Raw genomic sequence first — 14,777 nt, forward strand, 5'->3', positions numbered from 1 at the left:
TTGAGTATCATAGTTTATTGAAATGCAATTGGAAATCATTTTATTATGCAAGTATAACATGTATGGAGATGAACCCCTTAGCCATTCTATCATCCATTCATTCCATTCCATCAAATTCGTTTTACAATCTGTTTAGTTTATTAACTTGTTTTGTTATTTCAATTTTCGTATAAATCTAAATCCCCCATTACTTTAATGTCCAATTTAGTTAGAAATCAATTTAGTTTGTGCTTTAAAGTGTTTTGATTCATTTTATTTCCCAATTTCGTCCAGATTCACCAAAGTGCTCAAAACTGCCCAGAAAGTGATTTTAAGGCAGTTTTGAGTGTTTTGGGTGATGTTTGAGTCTTTTGGTTTGTTTTAATGTTTTAAGTGTTTAGTTTTACATTCTTTGAGTTAGTTTAGTGTTTTATATTGTGTTTTTACGTTCTTGAGTCAAGTTATTACTTAATTTCGTCCAAATTTGTGTTTGTGCTCAAATCTGCCCAGAAAGTGGTTTTTAGGCAGATTTGAGTGTGTTTGTGTTGTTTTGAGTCTTTTGGTTTGTCTTAGTGTTTTAAAGTTTAGCTTTGCATTCTTTGAGTCTAGTATAGTGTTTCATATTGTTATTTTACGTTTTTGAGTCAAATCCAAGTGGTTAACAATCCCTCCTAATCCCCGGTCTAGAACGATCCCTACTTATACATATACTACAATTTGACGAAAAGAGGGTTTAATTTGTGTGCGTATAATTCACGCATCATTATGCAAGTGTAACATGTGTGGAGAAGAACCTTCTAGCTAGCATTCATCCATTCATTTTCATCGCATTCATATTTACATTCTGTCTAGTTTATTAAACTTGTTTCGTTATTTCAATTTTCGTCAAATTAAAATCCCCCTTTACTTTATTGTCTAATTTAGTTAGAAAGTGTCTTAGTTTGTGTTTATAAGAGTTTTGAGTCATTTTGTTACACAAATTCGTCCAAATTTGTGTTTGTGCTCAAATCTGCCCAGAAAGTGGTTTTTAGGCAGATTTGAGTGTGTTTGTGTTGTTTTGAGTCTTTTGGTTTGTTTTAGTGTTTTAAAGTTTAGTTTTGCATTCTTTGAGTCTAGTATAGTGTTTTATATTGTTATTTTACGTTTGAATCAAGCCATAATCTTAAATTCGTCCAACATTGGGTTTATGGTCAGAAACTGCCTAGTTAGTGTTTTTAGGCAGTTTTGAGTCTTTTGAACTTGTTTTGAGTCCTTTGAGTCTTTGTGAACGTTTTTAACTTTGTTTTTATGTTTTTCAGTCAAATCCAAGTGATTAACAATCCCTCCTAATCCCCGGTCCAGAATGATCCCTACTTATACTTATACTACAATTGTCAAAAAGAGGGTTTAATTTGTGTGCGTATAATTCACGCATCACTAGGGGGGATTTGAAACCATGAACATGCTTGCTATATGATTTGATTACCTCTAATTGCGCTTCATAAGTTGTGAATTCAATTTACTTATCTATTTGAATTAAACTGATTTGTGTGTGTTGGTTGAGAGTGCACGCTTAATTATCATGCGTAAATCTAATGCTAGGATATAAGGAAGTTTCACCTAATCGTTACAAACTTATGTTCACAAGTAGTAAAAGTTGATGATCTCAATTGCGTTAAGTAAATTCTTGGCATAAGTTTCATGCAATTCATAGTAACAAGTGCTTCGTCAATGCTTATGGTTTTCAAAGAACTTAATGATTCTTGCTTGTATCTCTATTATGCAATTCATGTAGGGAACTTGTGGGGAATGCTTTGGGTTGTCGTATGCAGTCATCCAATTCAATAACGTTAGGAAAATCTGAGGGTTAATTAGTGCAATTCACGGTTAATCTGGGGCGTTGAGAATTCATGGTTTATTGAAAAGCAATTAGAAATCGTTTTGTGTGCAAGTATGGCATGTGTGGAGATGAACCCCTTAGCTAGCCTTCATTCCATTCATTAAATCCAAATTCGTTTAAAAATCTGTTCGTTTTACAAAGTTTTAAGTTTTGTTTTCAAATTCGTCAAAACCTCAATCCCCCTTTACTTTAGTGTCCAATTTAGTTAGAAAGTGTCTTAGTTTGTGTTTCTAAGTGTTTTGAATCAATTTATTACCCAATTTCGTCCAAAGTAGTCAAAGTGCTCAAAACTGCCCAGATTGTGTTTTTAAGGCAGTTTTGAGTGTTTTGGTGCTGTTTTGAGTCTTTTGGTTTGTCTTAGTGTTTTCAACTTTAGTTTTGCATTCTTTGGGTCTAGTTTGGTGTTTTATATTGTGTTTTTACGTTTTTGAGTCAAATCCATGTGATTAACAATCCCTCCTAATCCCCGGTCCAGAACGATCCCTACTTACATTCTTCACTACAATTGATAAAAAGAGGGTTTAATTTGTGTGCGTATAATTCTCACATCAAATTTTGGCGCCGTTGCCGGGGATTAGCAACTTTGCTAATCCCTTGGATTGTTTTATTTTCGTTTGTTTTATTTTATTCCAGATTCTTAATCTTGTTTTGTTTCTTGTTTTAGGTACTAGTTTATGACTCGGAGTTCTCATCCGATTCGTGAACATATCTTGGACTTTGACGACGATTTCGAGCGAGAGTTGAGACGAAAGAGAAAGAACCCAGAACCTAGCGAATCAAGTGAAAGTTCCGAGTCCGTTTCTGAATTTGAAGAAGAGGAACGGACGGCAAGAGTGGGTGACGTAGACATGGCAGCGGACAACCGAACAATCAAGGAGCTTTCCGCTTCGGGATTGGCCAATGCCGCACCCTTGTGCATCCAATACCCAAGGGCGGCTCAAGACAAGACCGACGAATTTGAATTGAAGTCAAGCTTGTTGCACCACATTCCAAAATTCCATGGACTATCCATGGAGGATCCCAACAAGCATTTGAAGGAGTTCGAGATAGTGTGTTCAAGCATGACTCCAGGTAACGTTGATGGTAGCATTTTGAAGATGAAGGCTTTCCCGTTCTCACTTGTGGAGAAGGCCAAAGATTGGTTATACGAGTTAGCACCCGGAACGGTCACCTCTTGGGAGAGCATGAAGAGGGCGTTTCTTGAAAAGTTCTTTCCTACTTCAAGAGTCATTCTCTTGAGAAAGAAGATTAGCAGAATTCAACAAAGTCAAGGGGAGTCTTTTCCAACATACTATGAGCATTTTAAAACCTTTGTTGCATCATGTCCTCAACATCAAATGAAGGAGGAGCTTCTAATTCAATACTTCTATGAAGGTCTTCTTCCCATTGAAAGGCAAATGCTTGATGCTTCGGCGGGAGGCGCGTTGGTGGATAAAACCCCTATGGCAGCTGATGCGTGATTTATACGCACACAAATTAAACCCTCTTTTTGTCAATTGTAGTATAAGTATAAGTAGGGATCGTTCTTAACCGGGGATTAGGAGTGATAGGAGCATATTTATGCTACTTAGTTATGTTGTTTCCTTGCATTTAGTGAGTTAATTATTATTTATTTCAGTCTTTTAAGTTATTTTCGTGTGTTTTTAGGTCCTAATGGCAAAAGGAGCAAGAAAGAGCATTTTGAGGCTATTTAGAGCATTTTTGGGCATGGATTGGATAGCTTAACCATGGAGCAAAGAGGATGGACGAAATTGAAGTCAAGAAGGGCTAGGAAAGGCTACAAATCTGGTGGAGGAAGCCCAAATGCAAAGAGGATAAGGAAGAAGCAAGAAACAAGCAACCTTATCCAACCTTATCCAACCTTATCTTATCCTATCCTAGAAACCTTATCCTATCCTATCTCTAACATTATCCTATTCTATCCTATCCAAATCAGGTTAGGACTTAAACCTAGCTTATTAGAGGGAGTTAATTACACAATTAAACACCTAATTCAGTTTCTAGGAACCTTATCCACTCAATTGCCGCAAGGACTCAATTCCTTGTAGGTTTAGGAATTGCAAATCCTTCTCCTACACAAATATCATGTATCCTTGGCCCTTTAGGTTTAGGAATCTGCCCTAAACCATCCCTTCTAGAAACCTTATCTCAGCCCTATACACATGCCGCACCAAAACCTTCTAGAATTCCTAAATCCTAGCCGAACTCCCTAATCCAATTCCCATTTGATTTCTGCCCTGAATTAACCCTTTTTCAATGGGATTGTGCAATCCTTTTCCTTCACTAAGAGTGCCTAATTAAGCCTATATAAACAGCCCTATGCCGCATCATTCAATCATCCACTCACACATTCATTCATTCATACTTTCATCCATCAAACACCACAATCCATTCTACAACACCCTAGTGCCGCAAGCAAGGAAGCAAGGAAAGGAGGAATTGTGCAACCTGCCATCCAAGGGAGTGCCGTGCATGCCATTGGAGTGTGGAGCGTTTTTCTTGGTTCTTTCTATCCTTAGACTTAGTTCAATGTTTAAATTTAATTATCTTTGTTTTGCGAACATGAGGAACTAACTTCTCTTTAGTTAGAGGAGAATTTGAAGCCATGATTATATGTTTTATATGAATTAATTACGTTCGGTTATTATTACTTAAGGCATGAATGTGATTTGCTTATCTAAGTTATTAAAACTGGCTTATGTATGTGGGTTGGGGGTTAACACTTAATTTGCATGCATAAACTTGATGCTAGAGTCTAGGAGGGTTTCACGTAATTGTTATTCACTTATACTCACAAGTAGTGGAGGTTGCTAGTCACAATCGCGTTAAGTAAATCCTTGGTACAAATCTCATGCGTTTCATAGTGATGAGTGCCTTGTCAACGCTTATAGTTTTCACAAAGCTTAATGACTTTTGATATGTATCTTTGTTATGCATCTCATATAAAGAACTTGAAAAAGATAATTTGGTTGTAATGCGTTTTCATTCAATTCAATGAAATAAGGAAAACTTGAGAGTTAGTTGTGCGATGCAACTAATTTGGGGCGTTGTCATTCATAGTCTAAAGGAGTAATAACTGGACATTGGTTTGTATGCATATATCATGTGTGGAGAAGGACCCTCTAACTAGCCTTTTACCCATTTGTTTTACCTAAATTCGTTTTTCAAAAGTGTTTTCTAATAAGTTTTTATTTTGAGTCTAAAATTCGTCAAAAACAATCCCCATGTTATTTAGTCTTCATATTTGAGTCAAAACTTGGTTTCCTTGAGTCTTTTGAGTCTAGTCAAGTCCTATTTTCGTCCAAAACCTTTATTGAGTCTAAAAGTGAGTCTTTTTGAGTCTTGGTTGCTGTTTTAAGTGTCTAAAGTTAGTTTTGAGTCCATAGAGTCTAATTTAGTGTTTTTGAGTCTTATTTACATAGATTAGCATCCCTAGTTAATCCCCGGTCTAGAACGATCCCTACTTACATATCTACTACAATTGTCACAAATAGGGTTTAATTTGTGTGTCAAGTTAATTTTCACATCAAATTTTGGCGCCGTTGCCGGGGATTAGCAAACTTGCTAATCCCTTGTGTTTGTGTCGTGTCTTTTTAGTGTCTTTTTGTTGTCTTTGTGTTGTTTTTAGTGTGCCATGCCTATAGATTGCTGATTTGGTTGTGTTCTTTATTTTCAGGTACTAGTTTATGACTCGTCGTTCTCAACCTATTCGTGCAAACATATTGGATTTTGACGACGATTTTGAACGAACTTTGAGAAGAAAGAGGAAGCAACCGGAACCTTATCCACCTAGTTCAAGTTCAGATTCCGAATCTGAATTTGAAGAAGAAGAAAGCATGGCGGCGGACAATAGAACAATCAAAGAACTTTCGGCCTCGGGACTAGACAATGCCGTACCTTTGTGCATTCAATATCCTATGGCTGCCCAAGGCAAGACCGATGAGTTCGAATTGAAGTCTAGCTTGTTGCATCACATTCCCAAATACCATGGGTTGTCCATGGAAGATCCAAACAAGCATCTTAAGGAGTTTGAAGTGGTATGTTCGAGTATGACACCCATCAATGTTGATGGGAACATTTTGAAGATGAAGGCTTTTCCATTCTCTCTTCTAGAAAAGGCTAAAGATTGGCTATACGAATTGGCACCCGGAACCGTCACTTCTTGGGAAAGCATGAAGCGGGCATTCTTAGAGAAATTCTTCCCAACTTCAAGAGTGATTCTTTTGAGGAAGAAAATAAGTGGCATTCAACAAAACCAAGGAGAGTCTTTTCCGGCATATTATGAACGTTTCAAGACTCTAGTTGCATCATGCCCTCAACATCAAATGAAGGAAGAACTTTTAATTCAATATTTCTACGAGGGGCTTCTTCCAATAGAGAGACAAATGCTAGATGCCTCGGCGGGAGGTGCTTTGGTTGACAAAACGCCCGTGGCTGCCAAAGTTTTAATTGCAAATAGAGCGTTAAATGCACAACAATATGAAGGTGTTGGTCAAAGAGACACCCCACGGCAGCAAGTGAATGAGGTAAGTTCCCAATCCGACATTCAATCTCAATTAGCTAATCTTACTTCTATTGTGTCTCAGATGGCCGAAGGAATGAGGATTCAAGGTCCAAGTGTATGCGGTGTATGTTCTATCCAAGGACATCCTTCGGACAAGTGCCCTCAATTGATTGAGAATGGGGGATGGGAGAATGCAAATGCCATTGGATTTCCAAGCCAAAATCAACCAAGGAATGATCCATATTCCAACACATACAATCCGGGGTGGAGAGACCATCCAAACTTCAAGTGGAGGGAGCCTCAACAAACTCAACAACAAGGAGGCTTTAGGCAACAACCCCTGGGGTTTTACACTAAAACCTACGGCAATGATCCAATACCACCCCAATCCGCCCAAAATAATCAAGGTACGTCTTTAGATAATGCTACACTTCTTAAGTTACTTACCAATTTGTCTCAGGGGCAAGAAAATCAAACCAAAGCAATGCTAAACCAAGACAAAAGGGTGGACCACTTAGAGAAACAAATTGGACAGATTGCGGAGTTTGTAGGACAATTCCGAGACCAAGGCAAGCTCCCTAGCTCAACCATTGTCAATCCAAAGGGAGGGTTCGAATCTGCCAAGGCAATCACGTTGAGAAGTGGTAAGGAAGTTGGAACCACCCCAAATCCATCCAAAACGAGTCAAGAAGAGGACATGTTGCTGCAAGAAGAGAATGAACAAGGCACAAAGGCCACGGCAAGGGAGGAACCAACCTTGCCGCATCCATCTACCACCCTAAAATCGTCCAACACCCCTAAGGTAAATCCAAATTCGACTTTGTCAAGTTCTATTCCACTAAATGTGCCCTTCCCTAGCAGATTTAGGCAATCAAAGAAAGAAGAGAATGAGAAGGACATTCTGGAAACCTTTAGGAAAGTTCAAGTCAATATTCCGCTCCTTGATGCAATTAAGCAAGTTCCTAAGTATGCGAAATTTTTGAAAGAGCTTTGCACCACAAGGAAGAGGATTTCAAACAAAGAGGTGGTCCAGGTAAGTGAGAATGTTTCGGCAGTGTTACAAAGAAAACTACCACCTAAATGCAAAGATCCAGGTAGTTTTACAATTCCTTGTGTTATTGGAAATACTAAATTTGAACATGCTATGCTAGATTTAGGAGCTTCAATTAATGTCATGCCTTACTCAATTTATGCATCTATGAACTTGGGAGAACTTAAAAACGATGGTGTGATTATTCAATTGGCCGATCGTTCTAATGCCTATCCAAAAGGAGTTTTGGAAGATGTGTTGGTGCAGGTTAACAATTTGATCTTTCCGGCGGACTTTTACGTGCTTGACATGGAGGATTCACCCCATTCTACACCATTGCCGATCCTCCTTGGAAGACCTTTCATGAAAACAGCCCGCACTAAGATCGACGTGTTCAAAGGAACTTTAACGATGGAATTTGATGGGGAAGTTATTGATTTCAATCTTTCTGAAACTATTAAATATCCTAATGACGATCATTCTTGTTTCTCTATTGATATACTTGAGTCATTGGCGCAGGATTTTCTTGATTCATTGGACAAAGACCCACTTGAAACCACAATTGCCGAAGGAATAAGTAGAGCATCAAATCTGGCCGTGCATGATGATGGCATTGCCGAAATGGTGGCTTCACTTGAATCATCGCCACAATATCAAGGTAAGCCCCCAAACCCAATTTCAATTCCCGTTTCTACTAACAAGTTATTACCTTCAGTGATTCAGGCACCCGTTCTTGAACTTAAACCATTACCAAGTCACTTGAAGTATGTCTATTTGGGAGACAAAGAAACATTGCCCGTCATTGTTTCTTCATCACTCACGGCAATGGAGGAGGAGAAATTGGTTCGCGTGTTGAAAGAACACAAAACAGCCATAGGATGGACCTTGGCCGATATTAAGGGAATTAGCCCTACAACATGCATGCATCGCATACTTCTAGAGGAGGGGGCTAAACCAACTCGAGAGGCTCAACGTCGGCTCAACCCTCCAATGATGGAAGTTGTGAAGAAGGAGGTTATCAAATTACTTGATTGCGGAGTGATTTATCCTATCTCGGATAGCCGTTGGGTCTCACCAATTCAAGTAGTGCCAAAGAAATCCGGAGTGACGGTGGTGAAGAATGCTGAGAATGAGCTTGTGCCAACACGCATCCAAACGGGTTGGAGAGTTTGCATCGATTATAGGAAGCTCAACGCCACCACAAGGAAGGACCACTTCCCTTTGCCGTTCATTGATCAAATGCTTGAAAGGTTAGCCGGTCACTCTTTTTATTGTTTTCTTGATGGATATTCGGGATATAATCAAATTGTCATAGCTCCGGATGACCAAGAAAAGACCACTTTCACGTGTCCTTTTGGTACTTTTGCTTATCGTCGCATGCCATTCGGTTTATGCAATGCACCGGCCACCTTTCAAAGATGCATGGTAAGTATATTTTCAGATTTTGTGGAGAAAATAATTGAAGTTTTTATGGATGATTTTAGTGTATTTGGAGATTCGTTTGACGATTGCTTACATAATCTCACTTTAATCCTAGAACGATGCATTGAAACTAACCTTGTTTTAAATTGGGAAAAATGTCATTTCATGGTAAAACAAGGCATAGTTTTAGGGCATATAATTTCGGCCAAAGGGATTGAAGTTGACAAATCAAAAATAGATCTTGTACGCTACTTACCCTCTCCTACTTCGGTTAGAGAGGTTCGTTCTTTTCTTGGACATGCAGGATTCTATAGGCGATTCATCAAGGACTTTTCAAAAATCTCCAACCCCCTTTGCCGACTTCTCCAAAAGGATGTGCCATTCAAGTTCGATGAGGAGTGTGAGAAAACCTTCAAACACCTCAAGGAAATGCTCACTTCAGCCCCCATCATTATTCCACCAGATTGGAGCCTTCCTTTCGAGCTTATGTGCGATGCCTCGGATTATGCATTAGGAGCCGTTTTAGGCCAAAGGAAGAACAAGCAGCCACATGTCATCTATTATGCATCCCGGACCTTGAATGATGCCCAATTGAACTACTCCACAACGGAAAAAGAACTTCTTGCTGTTGTTTTTGCTTTAGATAAATTTCGTTCTTATTTACTTGGTACTAAAGTTATCATTTACACTGATCATGCAGCGTTGAAGTACTTACTCACCAAAAAGGAGGCTAAACCAAGGCTTATTCGTTGGATGCTTCTACTTCAAGAGTTCGATATCGAAATCCGGGACAAGAAAGGAAGTGAAAATGTGGTGGCTGACCACTTGAGCCGCATGGTACATGAAGAAGAAGCCGTACCTATCCCAGAGACATTCCCAGATGAGCAATTGATGTCCGTCGAGGTAAGTGAGCCATGGTATGCCGATTTTGTGAATTATTTGGTGTCTAAACAAATTCCAAGCGACCTAAATAAACACCAACGTGATAAACTTAAAAGGGAGGCTCGGTTTTATGTGTGGGATGATCCTTATTTGTGGAAATATTGTGCGGATCAAATCATTCGTAGGTGTGTGCATGAATCGGAGTTTAATTCAATTTTAACGTTTTGTCACACTTATGCATGTGGAGGTCACTTTGGCACTCAAAGGACGGCACGTAAAGTACTTGAAAGTGGTTTTTATTGGCCTACTATATTTAAAGATGCAAGAATTTTTTGCATAACATGTGATAGATGCCAAAGAACCGGAAATATAGGTCCAAAGGACCAAATGCCGCAGACACCTATCCATGGTGTCGAAATTTTTGATGTTTGGGGTATTGATTTTATGGGTCCTTTTCCTTCATCTCATGGTTTCCTTTATATTTTACTTGCGGTTGATTATGTGTCGAAATGGGTGGAAGCAAAAGCCACCCGTACTAATGATTCTAAAGTGGTTGCAGATTTTGTCAAAACTAACATATTTGCTAGATTTGGAATGCCAAGAGTTCTTATAAGTGATGGAGGATCACATTTTTGCAATCGAACCATTGAAGCCTTGCTCAAGAGATATAACGTCACACATAAGGTGGCAACACCTTACCATCCTCAAACAAGTGGGCAAGCCGAAGTTTCTAATCGGGAAATCAAGCAAATTTTGGAGAAGACCGTTGGACCAAACCGGAAGGATTGGAGCTTGCGTTTGAATGATGCGTTGTGGGCATATCGTACGGCCTACAAAACACCAATTGGAATGTCCCCATTTCGGCTCATTTATGGGAAACCATGTCATCTTCCCGTTGAGTTGGAGCACAAAGCACATTGGGCCGTCAGAACATTCAACATGGACATTGATGCCGCTGGAATCCATAGGAAGCTTCAACTAAATGAGCTTGAGGAGATAAGGCATGAAGCATACGAGAATGCGTTGATTTACAAGGAGAAGTCAAAGGCATTCCATGACAAGATGATTCGTGGCAAGACATTTGTTATAGGGCAGAAAGTGCTACTCTTCAATTCCCGCCTTCGTTTGTTTCCAGGTAAGTTACGTTCTAAATGGATTGGCCCGTTTGTTGTTATTAATGTATTTCCTTATGGTGCAGTCCAAATTCAAAGCTTAAAGACCGGCCAAGAGTTCAAAGTCAACGGACATCGTTTGAAGCCATACTATGAGAACTTTGAAGAGCATGTCGTGGATGGAGAAAGCTTCCATGCCGTGGGCCCAATTGAAGGTTAAGAGAAAGGATCGTCCGGCTGGAAGACGTTAAAGCAAGCGCTTCTTGGGAGGCAACCCATGCAAATAAAGAAGAACGAGGAAGCTCCGGCACTCCATAACCAGATTTGCGTTTCTAAACCCTACTCTTTATTGCTTTTATTTTGCCATGTTTGTCGTGTTTGTTAGTTGTGGTAATTGTTTGTTTGTTTGTGAGTCTATACTTAGAACATTGAGGACAATGTTTGGTTTAAGTGTGGGGGGGTAAACAAAGTGTTTTTCATGCAAATTCGTGGGATTTTATCACCCATCATTTCGAAAGTTGTTTTTCACTGTTTTTAAGTGTTTTTAATGTGTTTTGAAGTATTTTTATGTGTCTTAAACAAAAAATCCGAAAATTTGAAAAAAAATCGAAAAATAGTGTTTTAAAAACCCAAAAAGAGTTGTTTTTCGAGTCGTTTTGTTTTTATGTTTGTGTCTTAGGGTACCTTCCAACACAATGATGAGGATTTGGTTTTTAATTGCATGACTATTAAAGAAAGTTACAAACATGGATGGAAGTTTGATATGCTTTTTGGTTTATGCTTGGTTATAGTTGACATGCACGAATTCACATGTAATTACAAATAAAAACTCAGTTTTTGTAACATGCTTGAAGGAAGAAACTCAAAACTAACGCTACAACCCTGAGAGATTTGAGCCTAAACATTCTTTGGAGAGTTATTAATCTTGATTTCTTGTTTTCTAAAGTCGTTGCATGGTCTCATCATTCTTTGCTTGGTTACTACTTAGAATGCGTTTCATCACTATAGTTCCAAATACTAGAACTCACGCCCATTTCATTCAAAGCATAAAATTGATTAGCATAACAAATAATAAGATGAAGTTGGTTAGTTTAAACCCAGAGCCAAAAAGCCTTACCCCTTTACATCTGTATTGTAGGTTTAAACCCCCTTTGAGCCTTATTTAGCCTAGTTTCTTTGTTAACCACATAATCCTTACCTAAGCCTAGATTAGGATTATCCAAACCCTTATTCTTAAAGGATAGTAAAGCATGACTTAGAGGGAATTCCTTTCGATCTAAAAGTTGCAGAAAAACAAGTGTGGGGGAAGGGATTTTCGTAGGAATTCATGGAGTAGTATGTTTGTGTGCCAAAGAAAGAATAGGGCACGAAAAAAAAAAAAAAAAAAAAAAAAAAAAAAGAAAAAAGAGGAAAAAATCGTGAAAAAGAAGAAGAAAAAGAAGAAAAGGAGTTGAAAATAAGTGAGAATGAACTCACAAGTATTGATTGTTGAAGAAAGGGTCCAAAAGTTTGAATTTGACCCTAAGTTTTGTGTGATTCTTCCCTTGGTGTTCAAAGTTGGTTTTTGCATTCAAAAGTGAATTCTAAAGTGTTTATTACTTTGCTTACTATTGCTTTAAGAACTCTTGTTTATCCTTACCTTTCTTTGTTAGCCAAATACCTTAGCCCCGTTACAAACCCTTTTGACTTCAATCTTGGTTGTTATGTGTTTCAATATGTGGAGTTTAAAATTGGTTTGAGCATATGGTATCCCTGGTTCTCGCGTCTAAGTAGTAGCATTCCATTCATGAGATCATATACATGTTAATAATTCCGGAAAATGCCTTCTTTGTTATGACATATGTGAGTATTAGTTTTCATATTTAAATCAATCTCTCACATATACCTAGTGTAGGGAGTGTAGTCAGAAAATCTGTGTGAAAATGGAGAGTATATCCAGTGAGGAATTGAGGGAATTCTCTAAGGCATGTTACTACATTCAAAATCATGTTTTAATTGATTAAATGGGAGCTAGTGTGTGGCAACTATGGTTAAGTATATGCTCGAGGGTAGGGATAACTAAAATCTATGAATGTGGTATTCTTTAAATGTGTCATGCTCATTGGAAATCCCTGAGGTACATGTTGGAAGGTCTAGATTGTGTTTTGTTTATTTCGTTTTGCTCGAGGACTAGCAAAAGCTAAGTGTGGGGGAATTTGATAGGAGCATATTTATGCTACTTAGTTATGTTGTTTCCTTGCATTTAGTGAGTTAATTATTATTTATTTCAGTCTTTTAAGTTATTTTCGTGTGTTTTTAGGTCCTAATGGAAAAAGGAGCAAGAAAGAGCATTTTGAGGCTATTTAGAGCATTTTTGGGCATGGATTGGATAGCTTAACCATGGAGCAAAGAGGATGGACGAAATTGAAGTCAAGAAGGGCTAGGAAAGGCTACAAATCTGGTGGAGGAAGCCCAAATGCAAAGAGGATAAGGAAGAAGCAAGAAACAAGCAACCTTATCCAACCTTATCCAACCTTATCTTATCCTATCCTAGAAACCTTATCCTATCCTATCTCTAACATTATCCTATTCTATCCTATCCAAATCAGGTTAGGACTTAAACCTAGCTTATTAGAGGGAGTTAATTACACAATTAAACACCTAATTCAGTTTCTAGGAACCTTATCCACTCAATTGCCGCAAGGACTCAATTCCTTGTAGGTTTAGGAATTGCAAATCCTTCTCCTACACAAATATCATGTATCCTTGGCCCTTTAGGTTTAGGAATCTGCCCTAAACCATCCCTTCTAGAAACCTTATCTCAGCCCTATACACATGCCGCACCAAAACCTTCTAGAATTCCTAAATCCTAGCCGAACTCCCTAATCCAATTCCCATTTGATTTCTGCCCTGAATTAACCCTTTTTCAATGGGATTGTGCAATCCTTTTCCTTCACTAAGAGTGCCTAATTAAGCCTATATAAACAGCCCTATGTGATAGGAGCATATTTATGCGACTTAAATGGCTTGTTCTCGTACATTTACGTTATGTTTCTTTAGTTATTTTAGTACTTTAAGCTATTTTCGTGTGTTTGTAGGTCCAAAGGGCTAAAGGAGCAAAAAGATGCATTTTGGAGACTTTTGGAGCACTTTTGGGCTAAGGACGGATAGCTTATGCTTGAAGCCAAAGTGTTGGACGAAATTGAAGACCTAATTGGAGCCAAAGTGTTGGAACCTTGTTCTCTTTAGTTTTAGGACATTTAAACCTTTCCTAATCCCAATCATGCCATGCATAACACACATCCATTCTAACACATTGTCATTGCACATGCATTTCCTTCATTAGTTAACCCACATGCACTTATCACTTATCATCACCACATATCATATCACTTAATCACTTATCACTTATCATCACCACTTAACCACTTATCATATCATAACCACATATCATATCACTTATCACTTATCACTTAACATAACATCCACCTACTTCACCTACAACATCCACCTACTTCACCTACAACATCCACTTCACCTACAACATCCACCTACTTCACCTACAAATGACATAGCCATATGTTCCCTCCACTACTCCTATAAATACCCTTGCATTCATTCATTCATGGACATCTCATTCCATTTCACAACACAACACCCCTCAAACACTTCCATTATTCCCTAACCGTGAGTCCCCCTTCCACCATTCCTCATCCATTTCCATAATTCCCCAAACCTCACCTTAGACCTTGTGCTACAACAACGAGGAAGATAAGAGGGCCTAAACGTTCATACAATTCAAGTTTGAGTTGTTGGAATGTTTAGGTGTTTCTTTGATTTCAAAGTTTAAATTCAATTCTCTTTGTTTTGTACGTATGAGGAATGGAAGAGAAGAATGCCTAAACGTTCATACAATTCAAGTTTGAGTTGTTGGAATGTTTAGGTGTTTCTTTGATTTCAAAGTAATGAGGAACTAATCCCGCTTTAGCT

At 38.4% G+C, this 14,777-nt stretch overlaps 1 protein-coding gene across 1 annotated transcript; it reads left to right on the forward strand.

Annotated features, from left to right (window-relative positions):
* The first annotated feature begins 2,314 nt into the window (after positions 1-2,314).
* On the forward strand, positions 2,315-10,912 carry LOC148695759 (uncharacterized). The gene is made up of 3 exons (XM_088697389.1): positions 2,315-2,695; positions 5,690-8,817; positions 10,895-10,912. Exons 1-3 carry the CDS (start codon positions 2,533-2,535, stop codon positions 10,910-10,912), a joined length of 3,309 nt encoding a protein of 1,102 aa, XP_088553515.1. The 5' UTR covers positions 2,315-2,532.
* The last annotated feature ends 3,865 nt before the right edge of the window (positions 10,913-14,777 follow it).

Source organism: Pyrus communis, chromosome 7 (assembly GCF_041283825.1).
Source record: "Pyrus communis isolate YQ-2024b chromosome 7, ASM4128382v1, whole genome shotgun sequence".
NCBI lineage: Eukaryota > Viridiplantae > Streptophyta > Magnoliopsida > Rosales > Rosaceae > Pyrus > Pyrus communis.

What these genes read in the sequence shown, in the direction of transcription:
- LOC148695759 (XM_088697389.1), top strand. Translation starts at nt 2,533, where the DNA reads ATGACTCGGAGTTCTCATCCGATTCGTGAACATATCTTGGACTTTGAC. An exon ending in GGAACGGACGGCAAGAGTGG is followed by an intron (nt 2,696 to 5,689) that starts GTGACGTAGACA and finishes TTGAAGAAGAAG; the next exon opens with AAAGCATGGCGGCGGACAAT.